Consider the following 25,057-nt stretch of genomic DNA (forward strand, 5'->3'; position numbering starts at 1 on the left):
GTTGGCAGATATATATTTTCCAAATTTTTAATTTTTTGCTTGAAAGCTGTAATTTTCATTAACAAACACTACTCGTTGTTTGCCTTGAAATGACAGGCTTATTTTGCTATGGTTGAGTTTTAATGGAAAAAATAATGTTTATCACTTTATCCAGGACATTCTTAAATGAAACTTGTTTTTTGTTTTTGTTTTTTAATTATAAATTTGTGGCAGTGAAGAGCTTTTGCTAAGGTGCCAGCAATTGCACCCACCATTGGCTTTGCACATCAGCACAGATGTCAGCACAATGAAAAGGGCAACTGACATCTTAGTGGTATTTAGAAAATAGTTCTGAGCTAATAGAGCCACTGAAAGGCCTCAGAGGGTCCTGGGGGTCTGCACACTATGCTTTGAGCATCACTGATTTATGGAAAGACTCGTTGTCTACATTTTTTTTCCCCTCTGCCTTTAGGATTTGAGATTAAAGAGCTTTTTCTTCTCTACTAAAACCAGCCAGGCTTAATAGGACTATTGGCAGGGTTTGGAGTAATGGCAGTAATTCTTTGTTTAATATTAAGGAAGGGTGTTTCAACCAGGTGTAGTGGCTCATGCCTGTAAGCCCAACACTTTGGGAGGCCAAGGCAGGAGGGTTGCTTGAGGCTAGGAGTTTTGAGACCAGGCTGGGCGAACATAGCAACACTCCATCCCTACAAAAAAAAAAAAATAAGAAATTAACTGGGCATGGTGACACATTCCTGTAGTCCTAGCTACTCAGAGGCTGAGGTGGGAGGATCACTTGAGCCCAGGAGTTCAAGGCTGCAGTGAGCCATGATCACACCACGCCCTCCTGCCAGGACAACAGAGTGAGACTCTGTCTCTTTAAAAAAAAAAGAAAGAAAGAAAAGAAAGTGTTATTTTGCTACCTGTGGTATTTGCTGGTATTTGGTACTGTAAAGTGAAGGGTTAGGTGTATGTAAGGGAGTGATGGGGAAGGACTGGTTTTGGAGCCACACCATAGAATACTAATCGACATCATGAATCTGGAATTTACTCCCAAGAGCCTTAGCCATGCAGCTTGGTTTTAAGATGATTCCTTTTGTGAATGTGCTGAAATGTGCGTGTGCTCTTGCATTCTAATTGAACTTCCCATTGTTATAACCCATCTGTTTGCCTTTTTTATTCCTAGGAGAGAAGGTTGCACATGTACATAGTTTATTGTCAAAATAAACCAAAGTCTGAGCACATTGTCTCAGAATACATTGATACCTTTTTTGAGGTAAGACCTAAGATACAAACAGAAAGTATTTCTGAATCTTTTGTTCCAACTGATTTCTAAAAATTAAAGTATCATTGGTTTCCCAGGAAACTAATTTCCTCAGAAAATTAGACTGAGTGATAAGACTTCTGAACCTGTATTTCTTTCCTATAAATCAGAAAATGTGTATGAATTTAGCCTGTGGTCATATGCTTGGCGTTTAGAAGACTGCAGTCATTGTTAAAAATAAGGGTTTTTGTAAGTGTTACACTTAAGTCTCATTACAAATTCAAAATAATTTATGGCATAAACTTATAGCCTAAAATTAATATATATATTTGTATGAATAAAAGAAAGCAATTGAAAAAAATGCCTTAAAACAAGCATAAAAGACTGTTTTGAAAAACAACTCAGGTGAAAGTGTAAAACTTGGAAATTCTGTGAACTTGCAAAGCTATAGGTAGTCTAATGCTTTTTTTCCTCATTACTTTTACTGCCAGTGTTGTAGTCTTTCTGACAATTACAACAACTTAAAAATTGCCCTTTAATGAACACCACTGACAATCTTTTCCCTCTCTTGAAACTGCAGGACTTAAAGCAGCGTCTTGGCCACAGGTTGCAGCTCACAGATCTGTTGATCAAACCGGTGCAGAGAATCATGAAGTATCAGCTGTTACTGAAGGTGAGGAGGCGGCAGGACAGACTCTAGTGTCAGGAGAGAGTTTGCCGAAAGAATAAGACTCAGTGGGGGAAAGAAGGATTTGGCAGGACAGGGGAATCATTTGTGTCAAAAATACATGATTTCTGATAAGTTAATCCTTAAAAATTTAAGAAAACACTTTTCTCAATTTTTTATTTACATCAAGTTCAGAAGGAAAATATCGGTAAAAGTGAACTTTTTTTTCCCCACCACAGACCTTGGAATGCTAATGATTTTTCTTCAGCTCTATCAACTTTATTTTCTAATCTTCTTGGAGCCTTGGATAAAATTAAATTTGGAATCCTCGTGTATTCCTCTGTTGTTGGCTTAGCACTAGCCCTTGATTGATTTAAATTCTTTCTTTCTTTCTTTCTTTCTTTTACTTTAGGTGCATACTATATCTGGCATTTCTCCCCATGTTATCCCTCCCCACCCTCCCGATTGATTTAAATTCTTAAGCATAACTGAAGGCAGAGTCACATGTTTTTCTGTGATCAAAGTGACTTCAAGTGTATTGAGATTCCTTCATATACAACACTTAGGACCTGGATATAGAGAGGGACAAAGAGCTTGTCTTGGATTAAACAGGAACCATCAGATAGATCTGGTCTGACTCTGTGTACTGCAGCTGGAAATCTACATAGGAATGCCTTTTTGTGGTGTTACTCAGATAATATATGACAAAGTAGAACTAAGTCACCAGACAGGTGTGCTGGTGCATACCTGTAGCCTCAGCTACTTGGGAGGCTGAGGCAGTAGGACAGCTTGAGGCCAGGAGTTGGAGGCTGTAGTGAGCTACGACTGCTCCTGTGAATAGCCACTGCAGAAATTTCTTTCAGAACTAAAGTGCTGAACCCAGTGTCTAGCACAATGTGACTGGTCAAAAAGGTTAGCTTGTGTGCAGTATCTCATTCCTGTAGTCCCAGCTACTCAGGAGGCCAAGTCAAGAGGATCGCTTGAGGCCAGGAGTTCAAGACCAGCTTGGGCAACATGCTGAAACCCTGTCTCTTAAAAAAATAATGAAGGTTAGCTGCTGTTATCTTTGTCACCATTATCATGTCCTCTCCATTTCCCTTGCAGGACTTCCTCAAGTATTCCAAAAAGGCCAGTCTGGATACATCAGAATTAGAGGTACATGTGTCAGCAGCTGTGCCCCACCTCAAATCCCCACCAGCCTCTTCTCATAATCCCCAAGTGTCTCCTAACAGTGGTCTGGCCCTGGGAGGGGGTCAGAGCAGAGGGTGACAGAGTCCCTCCAGAGTCTCTCCAGTGCATCTCCATGAGTCCTGCACACTAGAGGGTGGGGAAGGAGAATGGAAACTCTTCAGGTCGGAGGGTAAGCATGTCAGATTTTCCCTAGAGAAGCTTGAACTGTCACTCTTCTCTCTCCCCTCCCACAGAGAGCTGTGGAAGTCATGTGCATAGTACCCAGGCGGTGCAACGACATGATGAACGTGGGGCGGCTGCAAGGATTCGATGTAATGCGGCTCTTGTTCTTTAAGAGAGCTCCTCTGCCTTCCATCTCTTTCCTGTGTCTTGGATTATTTCTCTCCACGTGGAGAAAACTGATTCTTTTCACTTGATTTTCCAGCTTCTCTCACTTTACTTCAATCTGATTGCTGTTTTCTTTCAACTTTTTTTTTGGCAGGGGGTGGTGGGGACTTGCCTGTGCTCAAAGCCCAGTGCCTCATGGCAGAAACAAGCAGGACTGGGCTTTGTCTCTTGGGCCCAGTTCTATAAGAGCTGAATCTCCTTTCCTCAAGCATTTAAGACCATAGTAGCTATGGATATAGTAGGACCTAGGAGGCCCCAGTCTGTCATCTCCGGGACTTAATACTTCCTCATTAGTCTAAGATACATTTACATGAGTTGCTAGACTATTCATATTACATATTACCTATTATATATCCTCAAGACGAATTCAGAACCAGAATCTTCTTTTGAAAATTTGACTACTGAGTTAAGGAGGCAGGAGAAGTGTTTATTTTCTTACCTACTGTTTTGCTAGAGAATTAGCTTTTAAAGTTCTAGTGCTGTGGTTCTCTCTCAAGCACACACAGAAGCCTCTGGAGGGCTTCTGAAAACTCCTGTGCATGCCGGATGAGTTCCTCCTGGCGGCCCAGGAACCAAACTTTGAGAACCACTGTTCTAGTGTAAACCAGACATTTAAAATTCCACTTTTAATCTGTGATGGTAACTGAGGCGCCAGAAGTCTATACAAAGGTTGACAAGAATTTTATTTAGATAATTGTTCTGTTTAGGGCCAAGAATAATAAAAAAAAAAAAAAAATTAAGCTCTATAAATTAATAAAAGAAAAATACATTATTCTGTAGGAGGAAGTCTAAAGAAAACAGAGCTTCAGATAACTTAGAATGCAATGTTGTCTTCTCCCCTTCCTTCTCCCCCTTTATTTCTTGTTTTAGGGTAAAATCGTTGCCCAGGGTAAACTGCTCTTGCAGGACACATTCTTGGTCACAGACCAAGATGCAGGACTTCTGCCTCGCTGCAGAGAGAGGCGCATCTTCCTCTTTGAGCAGATCGTCATATTCAGCGAACCACTTGATAAAAAGAAGGGCTTCTCCATGCCGGGATTCCTGTTTAAGAACAGTATCAAGGTAATGTGTTTGCGTGTGTGTTCTCTGTGCCAGTGCATGTACCCATCACACCGGTACACTGTTTCCTTTTAAGGATGACATACCTTGATGCTTGGTTTAAGTATCTGATAATTTTCTAGTATATTTCAGAGCCCTTGAATTCACCTCATTTTCTCTTTTACCATCTTTGTTCTTGAGTGGCTGATGTCTTGTACACACCTCTGTGTGACCACAGCCATTCGTTCTTACCATGAAGAAGAGAACTGGTCATGGGTAGTGTTTGTGCATCACCTTCTCTAAGACCATGAAAAACTGGTTTAGATTAGATAGCATGGATTTGGGGGATTGCTGTATGATCAGAGAAAAAGCTAACTCAGTGTCTTCTCTTCCTCCACTCACCAAGGAGGTATGGAGCACTCAGCAGCAGGTGTGAGGGCTCCAGGAATGGCCCAGATGGATGCCCTCCCTGCCCTGATGTAGCTTATCCTCTAATTGGAAAGAAAGACAGAGGGACAAAGAAAATAACTGCAGATGGCCCTCAAGTCTATAAAAGGGCCAAACCAAGGGTGAAGTAGAGAGGAGCAGAGGGAAGGCCTGAGGTTCCAGCAGATGATCCCTGGGAGATACACGCCTTTGCCAGGTTCCTTCTGGCTCTGCAGCTGTGCAGACCCTGAGGTCAGAAGGGAGATTCACTTCCCTTTGGAAGGGCCTCCTGCCCTACGCCACCAGGGACAGGGACTGGGAACTCTCAGACCCTGCAGGCCGCACAGCACACAGATGGAACATTGCATCCTCCCCCATCCAGCTCCCCACTCAGGATTTTGTTGACTATCTTCAGCAGCCTCCACTTGCCTAAACCCAGGGTGGGTCGGTCCATGGGCACAGATGCCAGGGCGGGGGTCTCTACCCTCCAGGACCTTGGAAGGCTCTGGAGCCAGACAGCTGAAGGAGACTGCCTCTGCATAAGGCTGGGCTGCAGGCCCTCACACCTCCCACTACCCACCTGCCCCTCCTGACTCTGTCTTTTGAGGCCCCTCACCCTGAGGTCATGTTGGGCACAGACCCTCTATGCTCACAACTACACCTGAGCCTCATCCCCTGAACTGTGCTCCATCCTCTCAACTATACACCCATCCCCTGCACTGCACCCATCCAATCACCTGCACTGCATCCATCCCCTGAGAACTGCCTACCCATTCTTTTCACAAGTCTTTTGGCAGAAAATCACTCCAGCACCATAGGAATTTTGTATATATTTTTTACATATTGTTTTTATAAAATTATTTTACATATTTTAATCATAATATCACATGTACTTTTATAACATAAGTTTTATTGATACTTGAGATTTGTTTAATGATGTCATTTATTCCCTGGAAAGTAAGGGATAAATACTGATTCATCATAGAGGGGTTTAGGTAACAGGTAATCCCAGACCCACATTTCTAGTTAATTGTTCAAGCTGTTAGTTCAAACTCTTAGTTTAACAGCCTTGAGTTAAGAGGCATTGAAAAGCTTCAGATGCTTTCTGAGGCAGTAAAAATGGCAGCTCAACTGAAAAGTGCTTGTTTCAATATTGCGGTAGGATGAACTTCACTCTGCACTTGGCCAGTGGAGATAAATGTGCCTTAATTTTTTATTGTGGTAAAATACACATAACATAAAATGTGCCATCTTTAGATGTCCAGCTCCATGGAATTAAGAACATTCATGTTGTGCAGCCATCAGCATCATCCATCTTCACAACTCTTCATCTTACAAAACTAAAACTCTGTACCCATTAAACACTAACCCCCGACTTCCCCATCCCCATGCCCCTGGCAACCTCCACTCTACTTTCTATCTCCAAATTTGACTACTTTAAGGACTTCCTATATGTGGAATCATAACAATAGATGTATTTTGGGACTGGCATATTTCAGTTAGCATAACATCTTCAAGGTTCATCCATGTCATAGTGTAGCAGGAGCAGCGGGGAACAAACCTCTCGAACACCAAACTGAGGAAGGAAGTAGCTTTTTTTCAGCCGGGAGCTGCAGGGAGCTTCAGCCTCATTCAACAAGCTCCCTGAGCTGCAGCTTCTCTCCCCTTTTATAGGCTTACAAGGCTAAAGAGGAAACTGAGGCGGAACCATGTCATTGTCCATTTACTGGATGCCCAACCTTACAATCTTTTGGCTTCATTGATTTGCTAATTCATAGGCAGTGCGAGTGGGGACCAGCAAGGGAGGGGGGCTTACAGAGACAAGACAAAAGCAACAAGCTGTTTATTAGCAGAGGTGTTTCCAGGAGGGAGCCTGGTCTGTGGAGACTTGGGGGCATGAACCAGTGGTGGGCTCCAGCCGGCAAAGATAGCATTCATTTGCAGCTTTTTCAGGGTTAACAGATAGCAGAGTTGCTGAGAACTAAAGAGGGAGTTATTTTCGTAGCTCTTTGGTATTTTATTGCATTTTTCTTTCCTTCTTCACTCTCCTTCCCATCTAGAAGAGAGGGGGAGGTGAAATTGAAGGAGGCAAGGGGGTCTCCCCTCAGTAGCATGTGTCAGAATTTCTTTCCTCATTAAGGCTGAATAACTGTGCATATATCCCCCATTTTCTTCCTTCCACCTATTAGATATTATGAATAATGCTTTTTTTTTTTTTTTTTTTTTTAAGGTGAGTTGCCTTTGCCTGGAGGAAAATGTGGAAAATGATCCCTGTAAATTTGCTCTGACATCAAGGACGGGTGACGTGGTAGAGACCTTCATTTTGCATTCATCTAGTCCAAGTGTCCGGCAAACTTGGATCCATGAAATCAACCAAATTTTAGAAAACCAGCGCAATTTTTTAAATGGTAATGTGTGTTTCTGTTACTAGATGTGTGCTCTTTTCTAATATACACCCTTTTTTTTAATCTTCTCTCTCCCATTCATACTCATAGTAATGACAGAATTTAGCACTTACCACACCTCAGGCACTGTCTAGATACTGGTTTATTTCATCTTCACAACCACCCTGTGTGGCCAGGACTATTGTTATGCCCCCTTCACAGATGAGAAAGCTGGGGTGCTGAGCAGCTAAGTAATTTGCCCCAAGTCCCACAAGTTGTTAGGGGCGGAGTCAGGACACAGAGCAGCCATCTGGCTCTTGGTCTGTGCCCCTTGCAGCTCCACTGTTCCACTCTGTCTCATACAGAACGTGCACGAGGGCCCTGTCCTAGGAAGAGGAGTTTGCAAGAAGAACACAAGGCAGATGGCATTGGCCAAAGACCTTCATGAGGGCCTTGCACACCCACATCTCATTTCCTCATTAGAAAATAAGAGACAGTTCAGTCCTTCCCTGCTTCCATGACTTGAGGGATTGCAGAGGAGCTGTAGAACACAGCGGGCATGGCCACACTACCCTCTTAATGTATATGATCTCTTTGCAACTGTTGGGGCTTCAACACTAGCTTTTAATTTGATGATCAGCGAAGAACTTTGAGAATTCAGTCGGAAGCTATGTGCTCATGTAATCTGTCTCTTCTGGGTCCTGTCCTTCATGTTCATATTCATCTTCTGCATCTATGCCTGCCCAGGCTCAGTAGGATGTTGTAATGTTCTCTGTCACAAGAAAGCCACCTCTGCACCTTGCATGACATTCAAGAGCCAGGAACGTAGGCACTCAGTGAAAAATCTCAAGACTCATGGCATTTTTGGCCAAGTGTTTGTTGCCTGGGTGTTAACTCCAGGTCTCCATCCTGCTTGCAAGCTGAGAATCGTTTAATCTGCAGCTACGGTTGAGCGCATGAGGATAGGAAGGGACAGTCCCTTGGGCATGGAGGAGAAGGTTTAATGTGTTGTTCTGATGTGGTGCATTGAGTTCCAATCCATAGCTTGGAATTGAGAATGCTCTAAATTTTTAGCATTGTCTTTAAAATAGAATGAATTGCCCCTAGATTGCAAGCATGGCCTATGATGTCAACCCACTCAGCTGATTAACTAATAATACCTATTCCAGAGGATTAAGGAGATCGCTAATGGGACGGGAGCTCGGGACCGTTTCGCCTGCTTCTTGTGCTCCCCCTACTCCTGGAAGAGGCTGTGGCCAGCCCAGAGTTTGTAGAATGCCTGGGGCTGGAGCTGGGGGCTACATCTGCTTGTTGTATTTTTCAAAGGCTTTAACACTTTGTTTCTTCGTGTTTCCATATGTTATTTTGGCCTGATTCCTATGTTTTTCCACAATGAAGATGTAAGAAAACTGAGGCACCCAAGTCAAGAGATGGGACAGCCCCCTCCCTGGGGGCCTCGGGGAACACCTTAGCTTCTCTCAGGGCTGTGTTCAGCCTGCAGAGCAGAGGTGGTCTATGAAACCGCCTCCAGGGCAGCCCCGGGGTTTCTTTTTCACCCCAGGACTCTGGTTTAGTCAAGATCTTTGCGGAAGCTAGTTGGTAGCTGGAGGAGTTCTAGTCAAATCTGTTGCCTTGGTCTCCATCCACACTGGCCCTTTGTCCGGGATGCGCCGAGGGGTGCGGCCTTTCTACCCTCTGCACTCAGCAGGCACCCCAATCCCTTGACAAGCAAGGGCCTCTTCTAGCTCTGCCGATGGGTGGGATTGCCCTGCGCCACTGCACAGGTGGCTGCTCCATGACCCATCCTGGGGTGGGCCCCGTTCTTCCCTCACCCTGCGGTGTGCTGCTTGGCGCCCTGACCCAGTCTCTCCCGCTGTCTTGTCTTACAGCCTTGACATCACCAATCGAGTACCAGAGGAACCACAGCGGGGGAGGCGGCGGCAGCGGGGGCGGCGGCGGGGGTGGGGGCAGCGGCAGCAGCGGGGCTCCCAGTGGCGGCAGCGGCGGCCACAGCGGCGGCCCTGGGAGCTGCGGCGGCGCCCCCAGCACGAGCAGGAGCCGGCCCTCCCGGATCCCCCAGCCTGTCCGACACCACCCCCCCGTGCTGGTCTCCTCTGCAGCCTCGAGCCAGGCAGAGGCAGACAAGATGTCAGGTACGTCCACTCCCGGGCCCTCCCTGCCTCCCTGCGTGGCCCCCGAGGCCGGCCCCAGCGCTCCCGGCAGGCGGCCCCCCAGCGCGGACGCTGAGGGGTCAGAGCGAGAAGCGGAGCCGATCCCCAAGATGAAGGTGCTGGAGAGCCCCAGGAAATGCGCCGCGAACGCCTCGGGGCCGAGCCCGGACGCCCCCGCTAAGGACGCGCGCGCGAGCTTGGGCGCCCTGCCGCTGGGGAAGTCCCGGCCCGGGGCCGCGTCGCCGCTGAACTCGCCGCTCTCCAGCGCGGTACCTTCTCCTCTCGGCAAGGAGCCCTTCCCCCCCAGCAGCCCCCTGCAGAAGGGGGGCTCCTTCTGGAGCTCCATCCCCGCCTCCCCCGCCAGCCGGCCCGGCTCCTTCACCTTCCCGGGGGACAGCGACTCCCTCCAGCGCCAGACGCCCCGCCACGCGGCCCCCGGCAAAGACACGGACCGCATGAGCACCTGCTCGTCGGCCAGCGAGCAGTCCGTGCAGTCCACCCAGAGCAACGGGGTAAGCGCGCCGGGGGGCCCGTGCCCGCCCGCCCCCCTGCCTCTGTCCCGCCAGCTCCTCTAAACGCCGCCTCGACTGTCCTCACTAACTCGGCTGCCCAGCGCTCTCCGCCGCCCGCCCGGGCACCCGACCTCTGCGGGACCACGCTAACCCTCCTGCGGGCCGGCCCGCGGCGCTACTAACTCCTCCTTGCTTTGTTCGTGTCTCCTAATAAGAGCAAGCCGATCATTAACCTTCTCAACGCAGCATCTTTTGGTTTCTTCCATTTCCAACCAGCAGAATATCATGGAACTTTCTTTTTTAACCTCTGCCTTCCTCACGCACCTATTTTTTGGAGGGGTCCTTTTCCCTGCTCTCTACCTCCTGTTTAAATTGAAACCTGTACACTTTAAGCTTTTTGCTCATCGCTTGGTTTTGCTCTTTTATGCCTTAAATTATCTTTGCGGCATTTTTGACTCATCTGCTGGGGAAGACCATTCCCTCAAGAAAACTTCCAACAGCAACTCAAAGCAAACTAAGATGACAAAATGGGGGGAAAGAATCTGTCCACTGGGAACGCTTTACGTCACCGTGTCGCTCTGGAAGAGAGACTGCTCTGGGCACCTGGCGAGGCGGCTCTGCAGTGCAGGCTGGGGCGGGTCCCTGCGGCCTGCCGGGCTCTGGCCTGGTTTTGCCCGTCACTCATGCTGCCGTCTCAAGCACAAGGGTTGCTGTGTGGGTTTTCCCTGTTTCCTGCTTCCTCACTGTCCTACCCACCTGTTTCCTACAGGGCAGATGGCCTGGCCCGTAACACTTTCCTGAAGGCATGCGTGAGTGAATAGAACTGTTCTAATGAGTGTATGTTTGAACGCTTTATAAATTTTTAAATACATTTCTCTAAAAGGGTCTGTGTCTCTCTTTATATTAAAAAAAAGTCTAGCTTTTGCATGTCTTTCTCTTTCCTCTGGACTTATTAATGCCTTAATTGGTTTGACTTGGTCTTGTCCTTTCCTACTATTTTTTGTTATGTATTTTGTTAAACTCTATGTTTAATTGGGGAAGAAATTAACAAATGGGTCGTGATACATTAATTTACAGTTGAAGTGGCCAGGTAGGCATCCGCCGTAGTGACCACCGAGCAAGGCGGCCTCACAGTAGGTTGGACATGCTAGGTAGGCAGGTATGCTAGGTGGGTTAGTATCTGAACATATATTTTAGTCCCATTGTGGGTGGGGAGAGACGCAGTCAACCCAGTGATAAGCTATACCCATCAGCACTTAGTTGGATACTCAGTATCCAGGAGTGGCCTTACAGCTGTGACCCTCACTGAATCTGCCAATTAGCATCTCTGGAGCTCATCATAACCTGGACACATTCCCATTCAGCACAAGAGGAGATTTCAGAGTCTGTGTTTTAGAATTAACACTTCAACTGCTCCAAGATGGGAACCAATGCCAGTCTTCTCTGGACATTGATGAGAAGACATGCCCCGGCTCCATCCCGAATGCTCACTCTGAGGCCAAGGCGCAGTCTGCATGCAGATGGCATGTGTTCCTGTGAGCTTTAGGCTGGGAAAGTTGCCTTTGCCTTCTCACTTCCTCTTCCCACTTGTTCTTATGTGGCAGGGAACCTGGAAAGGGAACTTGCTGGACAGGATTTCAGACAAGTCAAAATGCCTCCTTACGGAAACGCCCTAGAGACCTAGGAAGACTTCAGAGCTCCAAAGTGGGGCTTTAAAAATGCCTTCCAGGCTGGGCATGGTGGCTCACGCCTGTGATCCCAACACTGGGAGGCCGAGGCAGGCAGATCACAAGGTCAGGAGTCTGAGACCAGCCTGGCCAGCATGATGAAATCCCGTCTCTACTAAAAATACAAAAAATTAGCTGGGCATGGTGGCGCTGTAGTCCCAGCTACTCTAGAGGCTGATGTAGAATTGCTTGAACCCAGCAGGCAGAGATTGCAGTAAGCTGAGATTGCACCATTGCATTCCAGCCTGGGCAACAGTGAGACTCCATCTTAAAAATCTGAAGTGTATCAGTTAAAAGGGCCTGCAGCCTTGCCAGGCCCATACGCATTTACACTTCTGTCCCCCTGGATATCTGCAGAGGCCTCCCTCTCCTTGACCACTTCTGTCAAGCTGTCTGTGGTCACAGTCAAGCAGCTGTACCCAGCCCGTAGCCCGGCTCCTCCTTCCCCCTTTAGATGAGCAGCTTTTGCAAAGCTCTGCTGAGAGCAGGAGTGACATGGATGTGGATCAACCTAAACCATGACTGCCCCAGTCCTTCCTGCGGCCCTGCGGTCTGGCCTTTTGGTCTGCTTTATTGGGCAGCAATAAAAGTGCATGCACATTGGAGTCACCCCAGCCTGGCCTTTCTTGCTCAGGCCCGGTGGCCAGTGCAAGCTCATTGACCTTGCACTCTGAAGGACTGATGGCCACGCCCACTGGTGGGGTGATTTTGAGAATTAAGCAGGATAGATTTGAAATGCCTGGTACATAGGAGGTGCCCAGAAAATACTAATAGTTATGATTATAGTAGCAAAGTACTCTAATTATAAGATTGTAGCCTGGTATATCATCAGAAGCAGCTATGCTGCAGAAGTTGTTTTTCTGTTTACATATTCTTGGAAATTTAGCTTTATAATCTCAAAACTCGAGCATTACCATGTAAGTCAGAATACTAAAGTCCATGCTAAAAGTATAATATTACGTAAATGAGTATGCACAAACCAAAGCCTGCCCTGTACAACATCCTTTGAGCCAAGGAGCCCCAGGCAAACAGTGGGCAACCACAGGGACAGGAACAGAAGCAGACTGCTCCACGGCAGAGACGAGGAACAGGAGCCGGGCAGCACCACCATGTTTACTTTAAATATGCACTACAGGTTTCGATTCAGAGCCCTGGCACCTGGAATTCCCAGTGGCTGGCGTGTTGGCTCTCTCAGGCTTGACATCGTGGAGGAGGGCCAGAGGTCTCTTCCCTCTGGTCCTCTTGGCCAGCTACAGCAGTCCACCACCTGCTCCAGCATGTCCTGATACCAGCTCAGTAGACCAGGGCTGAGAGGCGGTAGAGCAGGTGTTCTAATTGCATCTGCACTGACCCAGGATCTACCCAGGGCATCGGAGAGCCCAGCAGAAGCTAGCACCTTTGGAGTCTTGGGAATCCATGAACATCCCAACTGTATCCTCGGCAGAAGGCTTTGAGCACAAGTTCATAGGAACAAGGCACCAGATGCCATTTCTCACATTCTACTCCACAGAGGGGCCTCAGGAGTTGGCAGGGGATCTGCGCTTTCTTCTCCTCCACCCAGAGCCATAGGCCACGCGCTAGATGGGAGTTTGGGACAAACACTGCCATTTGTGTTTCTTGTCAGCAGCTAACACCACTCAGTGTGTGGCCTGGGTAGGGCCTTAAGAAATCCTCTTTGTCTTACTATTGCACTCTGGCCTCATTGACTGGGCCACTCACCATGAATTGAGTTCCTGCTGCATGGCAGCCTTGTGACTGAAGAGACCGGGTCCCATGGGGGCAGCGGCATAAGGGGGGCGGGGTACGCATCCCACACTAGAATCTGTTCCCAAAGCTTGAGTCACAGCACCTGTGGTGAGCGGCACTGTAATGCTTTGTGATGTGTTCCCATGGCAACAGCCTTGAGGACACTTGAGTCATGCAAGCTCATAAGAGGGACACTCAGCAAGCTCCTATGCTGGAGACAGAGCTGCTCTCTGTAAGAGCAGAATAATGATCAATTTACGTTCAGGTGCTCCATGTTCTTTTTGAAGAAAAGAAATAGAAATGATCAGGCATGTCAGCAACTTAGCATGATTCTAAAATATGCATTCCCAGTGAACATTCTATCTGGAAGATTTGGGGACTTCTCTATTATGGAATCTGTCAGTGAGATGAAGATTAATTTTGCATCAGTTAATTTTAATACCTTTTTTCAACTGATAATGATAACGGTGACATGGCTGTTTGCTTAGGAATAGCCTAACATGTATAAATGAGAAGTGACATTGTAGTCTTGGGAAAAAAAAAAAGGAGTAACCTAACATGGTGTCAACATGAGGTCTGAGATGTTCCTGTGAGGGTGCAAGGAAGGTCACAGTGTAACCAGCTCCCAACACCAGAGTCATTATTGCAGTGAATTTTTTAAGAGCGTCCCTAAATTGCTTTCTAGAGAACCCACATTTTCAGTTATTGAAATAGATGCACAGAGCTAGCCAGAGGGTAAATGAAAAGTTGAAAGTTTCGATGCTGCCCGGTGAGCCCTGCACTGGGTCGTGGTGCCACAGGGCACACTGGCACAGGACTTCATGTGATCAGGCCTCGTTTCAGTTCCCCCTGCCTTCTCTGTCTTCATTTGTCCCTCTGCAGAGTGAAAGCAGCAGCAGTAGCAACATCTCCACCATGTTGGTGACACACGATTACACGGCAGTGAAGGAGGATGAGATCAACGTCTACCAAGGAGAGGTCGTTCAAATTCTGGCCAGCAACCAGCAGAACATGTTTCTGGTGTTCCGAGCCGCCACTGACCAGTGCCCTGCAGCCGAGGGCTGGATTCCGGGCTTCGTCCTGGGCCACACCAGTGCAGTCATCATGGAGAACCCCGACGGGACTCTCAAGTGAGTGCTTGACAGCAACAGCAGCCGGGCAGGCAGCAGAGGGAGGGTCCACAGTGCCCTTGAGGCACAAGATCCCAACCGGGGTAGGCATGTGGAAGGGAGAGCAGCGCTGGGGTGTTCATACCGGTTCAGCTCTGAGCACTTGGGAAGATGGGTGGCCTTCCATGTCACACTCACACTCACGCTCACACAGTCTTTGAATAATCTGCATTTAGAAATAGTCTGCTCTAGCCCATCGTTAAGGAATTCCATTTGACAGCATTTTGTGTTAGTCATAACTCACAAAGTGTGTTTTTTGTTTGTTTTTTTGTTTGTTTGTTTTGTTTTGATGGAGTCTCGCTCTGTCACCCGGGCTGGAGTTCAGTGGCATGATCTTGGCTCGCTACAACCTCCGCCTCCTGGGTTCAAGTGATTCTCCTGCCTCAGCCTCTTGAGTAGCTGGGACTACAGGTGCGCGCCACCACACCCAGCTAATTTTTATATTTTTAGTAGAGACGGGGTTTCACCACATTGGTCAGGCTTGTCTTGAACTCCTGACCTCATAATCCACCCACCTCAGCCTCCCAAAGTGCTGGAATTACAGGCATGAGCCTGGCTGGGTTTTTTGTTTTTTTTTTTTAAAAACCTAAGGGGAAAATATCCCCTATTTTTCTTTCTTCAAAATACATTCTTAGGCCCCATTTTAGTCAGGGTTCTTCAGAGGAGCAGAACCAGTAGGGAGTGTGCATGGATACCAGCGTAGACACAGGCACGCCTCTTTTGTGTGTGTGCTTTGCTTTAATGTGCTTTGAAGACATTGCCATTTTACACGAGTTTTGTGGCAGCCCTATGTCAAGCAAGTCTCTCGGTCCCATTTATCCAACAACATGTGATCCCACTCTGTATTTACGTTACATGTTGGTGATTCTCACAATATTGACACATTTTGTTGTTATATTTGTTATGGTGATACGTAGATAGTGATATTTGATGTTACTATTATAATTTTTTGAGCAACTATGAACTGCACACATACAAGATGGCAAACATAATAAATGTGTGTGTTCTACCTGCTCCACCAACTGTCCATTCCCCCATCTGTCTCCCTCAGGCCTGCCTGCGACACAATAATATCAAAGTTATACCAGTTAATAACCCTACAGTGACCTCTAAATGTTTACATGTCTCTCACTTTAAATCAAAAGTTTTAAGTTTAATGAGAAAACCGTGTCAAAAGTGGATGCAGACCGAAAGCTAGGCCTCTTGCACCAAACAGCCAAATCATGAATGCAAAGGAAATAAAAGTGCTACCCACTAAACAGATGAATAGTAAGAAGGTGAAACAGCCTTTTCTGAGACAGAGAAAGTTTCAGTGGTCTGAACAGAAGATCAAACCAGCCACAACTTTGCCTTAAGCCAAAGCCCAACCCAGAATAAGGTCCCCCCTCTCTCTCCAGTCCTATAAAGCCTGAGAGAGATGAAGAAACTGCAGAAGAAAAGTTGGAAACCAGGAGAGGTTGGTTCATGAGGTTTAAGGAAAGCTAATCCTATAACATGAAAGGGTTAGGGGCTAATGCAGCTGGTTACTTTAAGTTGAAGCCAATGCGCATTTACCATTCTGAAAATCCTGGGATCCTTAAGAATTATGCTAATTACGATCCCACCTTTTATACCAAAAGGTTAATTTAGTTAAGAAACATGATGCCGGTTTTGCTGCATTAAGTATTATTTTACTGAATTTGGTGCTGGTTTTTACAAGTCTTCATCCCCCTGGAATGCCTGCTGTTGTAAAGAGACATCTCCTCTGCCTGTGCTCTAGAAATGGACAACGAAGCCTGGCCGACAGCACATCTGTACATCATGTATTACAACATGGTTTACTGACTATTTTAAGCCCACTGTCGACATGTACTGCTCAGAAAACAAAAATTCTTTCCAAATAATGCTGTTCTTTGACAGTGCACCTGGTCAACCAAGAGCTCGTACGAGGAGATTCATGTTTTCTTGCCTGCTAAGACAACATCCATGCTACAGCCCATGGATCAAGGAGTAATTTGAACTTTCAAGCCTTATTTAAGAATACATTTTGGGCTGGGCACAGTGGCTCATGCCTGTAATCCCAACACTTTGGGAGGCCAAGTCGGGCAGATCACCTGAGTCAGAAGTCCGAGACCAGCCTGACCAGTATGGTGAAACCTCTTCTCTACTTAAAATACAAAAATTAGTCGGGCGTGTGGCGGGCGTCTGTGGTCCCAGCTACTCAGGAGACTAAGACAGAAGAATGGCTTGAACCCAGGAGGCGGAGTTTGCATCGAGCCTAGATTATGCCACTATACTCCAGCCTGGGTAACAGAGCGAGACTCTGTCTCAATTAAAAAAAAAAAAAAAAAAAGACATAAATTCATGTTGTAATGCCAGAGCTGCCATAGGTAGTGATGCCTCCAAGGATCTGGGCAAAGTGAATTGAAAACCTTCTGGAGAGGATTCACCACTCCAGATGTCATTTAAGAACACTCATGAATCATGGGAGGAGGTCAGAATATTAACATTAATTAACAGTAGTTTGGAAGAAGATGATTTCAAACTTCATAGATGACTTTGAAGGTTTTAAGACTTCATCGAAGGAAATAATTCAGATGTGGTAGAAAGAGCAAGAAAAATGGGATCAGAAGTGGAGCCTGAAACGGGCTGAAGAGCTGCAGTCTCATCATCAGACTTGAACAGATGTGGAGCTGCTTTTTATGAGTGAGCAAAGAAAGTGGTCTCTTGAAATGGAATCTACTCCTGGTGAAAAGGCTATGAACACTGTTGAAATGTTGGCAAAGAATTTAGAATACTACATAAACTTACTTGATAATGCAACAGCAGGGTTTGAAAGGATTGATTCCAATTTCCAAAGAAGTTCTACTCTGGGTATAATGCTATCAGTGTCACATGCTGTGGAAAACTCTTTTGTAACAGGGGGACTGGTGGCAAACTTCTTGTCTTATTTTAAGAAACTGCCACAGCCACCCCAGCCTTCAGCAACTACCACCTTAATCAGTCAGCAGCCCTCGGCATCGAGGCAAGACCCTCCACCAGCAAAAATATTACAACTCACTGATGGCTCGGATGATAGTTAGCATTTTTTAGCAAATAAAGTGTTTTTAATTAAGGTATGTACATTTTTGAGACATAATATAATTGCACATATAATAGACTCTAGTATAGTATAAACATAACTTTTATATGCACTAAGAGACCAAAAATTTATGTGACTCAGTTTATTGTGGTGATCTGGAACTGATCCCCACTACCTCTAAGGTATGCCTGTCTAGAAATGGATTTATGATACGGAATTGTCTCACGTAGTTATGAAGACTGGCAAGTCCAGATCTGCAGTGTGGACCAGGAGAGCACGTGGTGTAGACCCAGTCTGAAGACAGTCTGCTAGAAAACTATCTAGGCCCTCTTGCTTGGGAGACAAGACTTTCTGTGTTCCCTTAAGGCCTTCAGCTGACTGGATGCAGGCCATTCACCTTAGGAAGGGCACTCTTCTTTACTGGACCCATCAAAATGTTCATCTCATTCAGAAGCACCCTCACAGGAATACCCAGAATAACATTTGACCATATATCTAAGCATCCTATGACCCAGTCAGGTTATATATAAAATCAGTTATCATAGGCAACTTTATAGTTTCATCCTAAAATTTGATTTAAGAGATAGTTGGTTTTATCTCCTAGCTCTTGAGAATCACAGGAACGTTTTAACACTTCAGGTAGCACTTGGTAAATGCCGGAAAGGCATAATACCCACAGTGTGTTCTTTTCCCCTAGGAAGTCAACATCTTGGCACACAGCACTCCGTTTAAGGAAAAAATCTGAGAAAAAAGATAAAGACGGCAAAAGGGAAGGCAAGTTAGAGAATGGTTATCGGAAGTCACGGGAAGGACTCAGCAACAAGGTATCTGTGAAGGTGTGTTCGGGGGTCCTCAGGAGCCCGTGTCATCCCAGCTTGAGAGAATGGATCAGGGAGGGCGGAGACTGCAGAGCTGGAGCCGGGCTTGCTCATGACCTCCCTCCCACCCACCAGGCCCGTGCCCTGCATGTCCTGCAGGGTCTTGTTCGGGGCACTACACTGTCTGCCACAGGGATGTGTGTGTCCTACAAAGAACCAGGTAGACCCCTGCGCACCTCCCAGGTGCACATGTGGCTTATAAAGAACATGGTTAGGTTTGCATATGAAGCACAGAGACTAGGCTCTTAGAAACAGCGAAGATGCAGAGAAACTAGGGCTCAGGCTTCCTTCAGTGCTCCTGCCTTAGACCAGAGGAGAAGTGGCTAGATGTGGGGGTGCACATGGTCTCCCTGGCTGTGACAGATTCCCTTGGGAGCAACTTCAGTCAGCTTTGAGTCCTCTGTAATGGTATTGCCTGAAGCCTGGGGGAGGGGATTGCCTGGAGAAAAAGAAGGTGTGTCTCCTTTGGCTCTAAGCACCGTGGACCCAGGGCGCTGCTGCTCTGCATCAGGAAGGCATCTGAGGACCAGCTGGACTCAGCCTGTAGCATGAGAATAAGCAGTGTTTTTGTGTTTGTGGGTAGGAAGAAAAAGACCCACCCAAGTTAGTGTGACATGAGGCTTTTGAGCGAAGTGAAAATGTGGTCTGTTTTGATTGATGCCCAGGCAAGTCAATTTCTACGAATCTTTCAACAATAACTGTAGCCCTACAATGAAAGTAATCCACCTTAAAATAGCTCCTTTCAATTAATGCTTGTTTGCTGTTTCCATTTCAGCTTCTCAATCCCAACTACATTTATGACGGTGAGTTCTATTCTTTTTTCTTTAGTCTGAGATGATTCTGGATCTGAGGGGTATGTTTCGGAGCACTTGAGTGTGGGGTCTGGAAATGGGTTTTCCATGGTGCTCTGGGTATGCACAGCAGCTTAGGTCCTATCAGTCTGTCCGGGACATGTGGGTGGGTTTGGAGGAAGAGCCAAGGCTGATGGGCCTTTAACGACTCCTTTCCTGTGCAGTTCCCCCAGAATTCGTCATTCCATTGAGTGAGGTCACTTGTGAGACAGGGGAGACCGTTGTTCTTAGATGTCGAGTCTGTGGCCGCCCCAAAGCCTCAATTACCTGGAAGGGCCCTGAACACAACACCTTGAACAACGATGGTCACTACAGCATCTCCTACAGGTGAGGGAGGCCCACTCCTGGTGAGTTTCACTGGCTGGGAGCACCATCTTGTCACTCGGCAACTGGAAATACCTCCTTCACGGATGGATTTCTTTGGCCGCCTCGGCACTCTGCCTCTTCCATGAGACCACATTTCACGCCTGGGTGTTCATCTCCTCATCAGCACTTAAGCACCTGCCTTCCCTTGATCCTGAAGGAGGGAGGCCAGCACCGACGGCCACATGCTCAGCTTTTCTCACACCCAGTGTGTTCCCATCTGTGCTGCAGTGACCTGGGAGAGGCCGCTCTGAAGATTGTGGGTGTGACCACGGAAGATGATGGCATCTACACGTGCATCGCTGTCAATGACATGGGTTCAGCCTCATCTTCGGCCAGCCTGAGGGTCCTAGGTAAGCGCTGCTGTGAGCCGGTGGGGCATGTCTTCCAGGAGTTTCCTGATGTCCTGAGTCTCCCCTCACACTCTGAGTGGCCTGAAAGATAGAACAATAAGGCATTCATGGAGCTTCAAAAGAGAGTTGCAAGTGGCAGACCAGAGTGTATGGGATGTCACAGGAGAGTGACCTCTCGGCACCTTATGCAAGGTCGGGTGAGACACCGGGGCTCCTGTTGCTGGGAGGAGAATGGGGGCCTGCCTGGTGAGGGCCTCTGGCTGCCCACCATGGGGCAGCAGGGCCCCCTGCGACCAACCTCTGAGTTGGAGCAGGGTGCTTTCTATGCTCTTAGTACTCAGAACACTCTCTCCTAGCCAGCTACCCAGCTGAATCTGGATGTAGTCTAGGTTGGTCTTGTAGAATGCACATGGGAAAAGCAGGAAAGGAGATGTGGGTGAGCCCCAGGTCTGTGCAGGCTCTGTGCCAGTGTGAGACCCTAACAGCAACCCTTCTGGGTGGATACAGCCCTCCTCACCCCATCCATGAGGAGCCAGGCCCAGGGCAGCTCAGCAGCTTGTCCAGAGCATCTGGCTAGGAGGCATCTACCATGGGGCCTGCTTGCTCTGGTCTGAAGAACTTGTTCTCTCTCCTTAGCTAAATCACAAGCTCCGTGGGGCAGAACCCATATCTCTTTTTGTTGTTTTTTCAGACGGAGTCTCACTCTGTTGCCAGGCTGGAGTGCAGTGGCGTGATTTTGGCTCACTGCAACCTCTGCCTCCCGGGTTCAAGCAGTTCCCTACCTCAGCCTCCCAAGTAGCTAGGATTACAGGCGCACGCCACCATGCCCAGCAAATTTTTGTATTTTTAGTAGGGATGGGGTTTCAGCATCTTGGTCAGGCTGGTCTTGAACTTCTGACCTCGTGAACCACCCACCTCAGCCTCTCAATGTGCTGGGATTACAGGCGTGAGCCACTGCGCCCAGACCTTTCAGAATGTCCTGTAGTTCGCCTGATATAGATAGCTGCTGAGAAAGCAGCAGGTGCAGACTGCTCTCTGCTGGCATCTGGCAGAATGCCCACGTGCAGTACTGGGCACTGAGGGTTCCCATCCATCCTCCAGTTGTGCCACAAATGGAGCTGCTTCCGAGAGGGCAAATAACACCCCAAATAAAAGATAAATTGAGTCCTGGAGCACCCTGTGTGTAGACAATAAGCAGAATTTGTCTTAGAAGTTTTGTCCCAAATATCTTAATTTCCTGTTTTTAAAATCATTAAATCAGAAGACATGTGCTGCTTTTTTGGATCCTGGAACAAGAAATTTAAACATCTAGAATTTGGCAGTAAACAATAAAAAGTAAAGATTTTCTAATTTTTAAATAACACAAATTACACATATGATTTTTTTTTTTTTTAAATAAATCACTATTGAAAGCTAAGGGAGTTTAGAAAGATATAAGACTATTCAGCCAGGTGTGGTGGCTCACGCCTTTAATCCCAGCACTTTGGGAGGCTGAGGCGGGCGGATCACGAGGTTAGGAGATCGAGACCATCCTGGCTAACAGAGTGAAACCCCGTCTCTACTAAAAATACAAAAAATTAGCCGGGCGTGGTAGCACATGCCTGTAGTCTCAGCTACTCAGAAGGCTGAGAATCGCTTGAACCCGGAAGGCGGAGGTTGCAGTGAGCCGAGATTGCACTGACACACTCCAGCCTGGGTGATAGCATGAGAATCCATCTCAAAAAAAAAAAACAAAACAAAACTATTCATACCCTGGAAATGCGAATGGGAAAATAATGCAAGTGTGTGGCTATTTGTATCACACAAATTCAGCTGCACCCCTAAAGGTCTTCAGAAGAATCATCTTATCATGTGGGCTGTTCCAAGATGATCTTAACTATTTCCAAATTGTTCTCTGAGAGAAGCCATTTTGTTTGCAGGCATCAATAGTTTTGTGTTTTGCCTTAAATCTACCCATCGCTCCCCTCCTGTCCGTCTGAGGCTGTTCCTCTCCCACGAGCTGTCTGGGGTGTGTGCCCTTGTTCTGTCTGGCCCTGGCTGCCTTGCAGAACCCCAGTTCTCAGATGCTTAGGAAGCAAAGGCTTCTCAGTCAAGCTCTGGCCCAAGGCAGGGAGCTGGTCAGAGTCTGGGCTATGAGAGGGAGTCCTGAGGCTGGAGGATCGGCCCTGCACCCTGAGGACATGTGCAGGCCCCCAAACTGTGTCCAAGTGAATCATGCAGAGAGAGCCCTGTCGTGCCATCAGCCAGAGCCGAGGTTTCTGTTGATGAGAAAAGGGGCTGGGCGCAGTACTTTGTACTCACGAGCCCAGCACTTTGGGAGGCCGAGGCAGGTAGATGGCTTGAGCCCAGGAGTTGGAGACCAGCCTGGGCAACTTTGCAAAACCCCATCTCTACAAAAATACAAAAAATTGGCTGGATGTGGTGGCGCATGCGTGTGGTCCCAACTACTCTGGAGGCTGAGGTGGGAGGATCACTTGCCACCTGGGAGGTTGAGGTGGCAGTGAGCTGAGATTGCATCATTGTACTCCAGCCTGGGTGACAGAGCAAGACTCTGCCTCAAGAAAAGAAAAAGAAAGTTTTAGAGGAGCCAGGGAACAGCTGCCCACTATGATGCTCTGTCTCTGTCTCTGGGTCTGGTTGGAGTCACCATTTATATTTGGTCCACTTTTCTGTATATTTGTAATGCTCGAATAAAAATGTTTATTTAAAAAAAAAAAAACAAGCCCTTTCAGTTTAAAAAAAGAAGAAAAAAATACTTTTATGTAAATGAAAGTCCAGTATTTCTTCATGTAAGTTGGTAAGTGCTTCAAATCTGCCTAGCGAAATAATAATTTTATTTTTATTAATGATTCTCTATCAGTACTTCTTCACCTACACAGTCAGAATTAGCCTTACCATTTATAAAGCACTTTACAGGGGTGCAAATGTGCCAGCATTAACAAAAAAGCCTGCAGAATAAAATGCGGCATTTAGTTTAAGCGATTGAAGTGAAATTGTTGCTTCTCAAGTGTCCTTCAGTGAAGATTTAAGGCTTTGTGTGTGCCAGGCACTCTTCTGGTTTCTGGGAGGCTACAGAGGTGGATCGTACATGGGTTCATTTATAGTCATGTAGCGGTCAGCAGCGCCCCTGTGACAACAGTGGTAGCTGGCAGCACATGGCACCCACAGGGACCACCCACTGCTGTGCGAGATGATTTCCAGCCATGAGTGAGTCAGGGAAGGAGCGTGGAGGAGGTGGCCTTTACCCCAGGGAGCCTGATCAGACAAGTCAGCTTGGATATGGTTTAAAGAAATGCATTCCCAGTGGCAACCTGGGCAGAGGGGAGGAAGCCCAGGTGAGGATCGGGATGGGCAGATGCTTGCCCTGGGCTGGACTGCAGGTCAGGTGAGCAGGCCGAAAGAGGAAGTAAGTGGGGAGAGGATGCTGGATGAGTCGGGACAGGAGTGCCAGGCTCCTGAGGAGAGCTTGGGATCACAGTGGCAGCTGTGCTTCCAGGGGCTGCCTGGCAGCAGGGCCATGCAGGGCTCCCCGACTTAGTACTGCTTTTCACAGGCAGGCTCTAGAAAGGATGCTTTCTGTTCCTGTGGACATGTACACTGGGTTTGTTACCGACAGGTGATTTACAGTTGGCACTTTGATAATAAAATTCTATTTGTGCTTGTAGTGTATTTATGATTTTATTAACCATATAAAACCCTATGAAAGTTAAGTAAATACTGTGGACTCTTGATCTCTTGTGACTGTGAAAGACATGGGGAGGAGGGACCAGCCTAGCTTCGAGGCGGTGCAGCCAGGTGAACAGGGAGGACCGTCACCGGTAGCATGCCGTCCAATAGAAGTAAAAAGAAGCCACATATGCAAGTAGAGATTTTTCTAGTAAACACATTTTAAAAATAAAAGTAAAAGCAGTTTTTACAACATGTATTTAATTTATCAGGTACCTCCAGAGTATTTGATTTCAACATGAAATCAATATTTGAGAATTGTTAGTGAAATGTTTGGCGTTCTGCCTTCACACTAAGCCCCAGCGTCTGTGTGTCCTTTACGCTCTCAGCACATCTCCACTCACTCGAGCCACATGGCAGGCACCCAGCAGCCACGCACAGCTGCGGTGAGGGACGTGCGTGGTGACAGCCTTCTCACGCAAGAAGTTCCGTGGGAAACAAGCTCAGGCAGGTGCTGTTCTTCTTGCAGGTCCAGGGACAGATGGGATCATGGTGACCTGGAAAGACAACTTTGACTCCTTCTACAGTGAAGTGGCTGAGCTTGGCAGGTATGACGCACCACCCGGAACGCCTTCCGAAAGAGCAGAGGGTAGGATACACACACCAGAGAGTTCACGGATGAAGCTAAGCAGTGTTATCTTTTTTTTTTTTTTGAAACGGAGTTTCGCTCTTGTTACCCTGGCTGGAGTGCAATGGCGGGATCTCGGCTCACCGCAACCTCCGCCTCCTGGGTTCAGGCAATTCTCCTGCCTCAGCCTCCTGAGTAGCTGGGATTACAGGCACGCGCCACCATGCCCAGCTAATTTTTTGTATTTTTAGTAGAGACGGGGTTTCACCATGTTGACCGGGATGGTCTCGATCTCTTGACCTCGTGATCCACCCGCCTCAGCCTCCCAAAGTGCTGGATTACAGGTGTGAGCCACTGCGCCCAGCCTCAGCAGTGTTATCTTGCCAACAGTTGGAATTTGTGTCTTGCATTTGAATTGTAACTCTCATTGCCTTTCAACGCTAAACACTGAAGAAGTAAGGAAGCTGTTTTTCACTCGGGTTCCAGCAGACAGGGCCGAATGCCACAAGCCCCATCAATGGGGAGAAGTTGCTTCCCTCTGTGCATGTAGAATAGTGGTAGCTCTGTGCCAGCATTCTGAGAGTTCAGGAGTCATT

General features: G+C 47.2%; 1 protein-coding gene across 1 annotated transcript in view; it reads left to right on the plus strand.

The window, feature by feature from the left end:
• The window catches only part of TRIO (trio Rho guanine nucleotide exchange factor), a 371,777-nt gene that overhangs the window by 339,499 nt on the left and 7,221 nt on the right, over window positions 1–25,057 (plus strand). Inside the window, exons 42-54 of the mRNA XM_064375877.1 lie at window positions 1,166–1,255; window positions 1,824–1,916; window positions 3,015–3,065; window positions 3,335–3,412; window positions 4,359–4,550; window positions 7,183–7,360; window positions 9,226–10,019; window positions 14,375–14,622; window positions 18,420–18,558; window positions 19,376–19,403; window positions 19,616–19,778; window positions 20,046–20,167; window positions 24,363–24,441. Of these exons, the coding sequence (XP_064231947.1) occupies window positions 1,166–1,255; window positions 1,824–1,916; window positions 3,015–3,065; window positions 3,335–3,412; window positions 4,359–4,550; window positions 7,183–7,360; window positions 9,226–10,019; window positions 14,375–14,622; window positions 18,420–18,558; window positions 19,376–19,403; window positions 19,616–19,778; window positions 20,046–20,167; window positions 24,363–24,441 (2,255 nt within the window). The remainder of the gene's footprint in view (window positions 1–1,165; window positions 1,256–1,823; window positions 1,917–3,014; window positions 3,066–3,334; window positions 3,413–4,358; window positions 4,551–7,182; window positions 7,361–9,225; window positions 10,020–14,374; window positions 14,623–18,419; window positions 18,559–19,375; window positions 19,404–19,615; window positions 19,779–20,045; window positions 20,168–24,362; window positions 24,442–25,057) is intronic.

The sequence above is a fragment of the Aotus nancymaae genome, unplaced genomic scaffold (genome assembly GCF_030222135.1).
Source record: "Aotus nancymaae isolate 86718 unplaced genomic scaffold, 86718_ANA_hifiasm-v0.15.2.pri h1tg000014l, whole genome shotgun sequence".
NCBI classification, from domain to species: Eukaryota; Metazoa; Chordata; class Mammalia; order Primates; family Aotidae; genus Aotus; species Aotus nancymaae.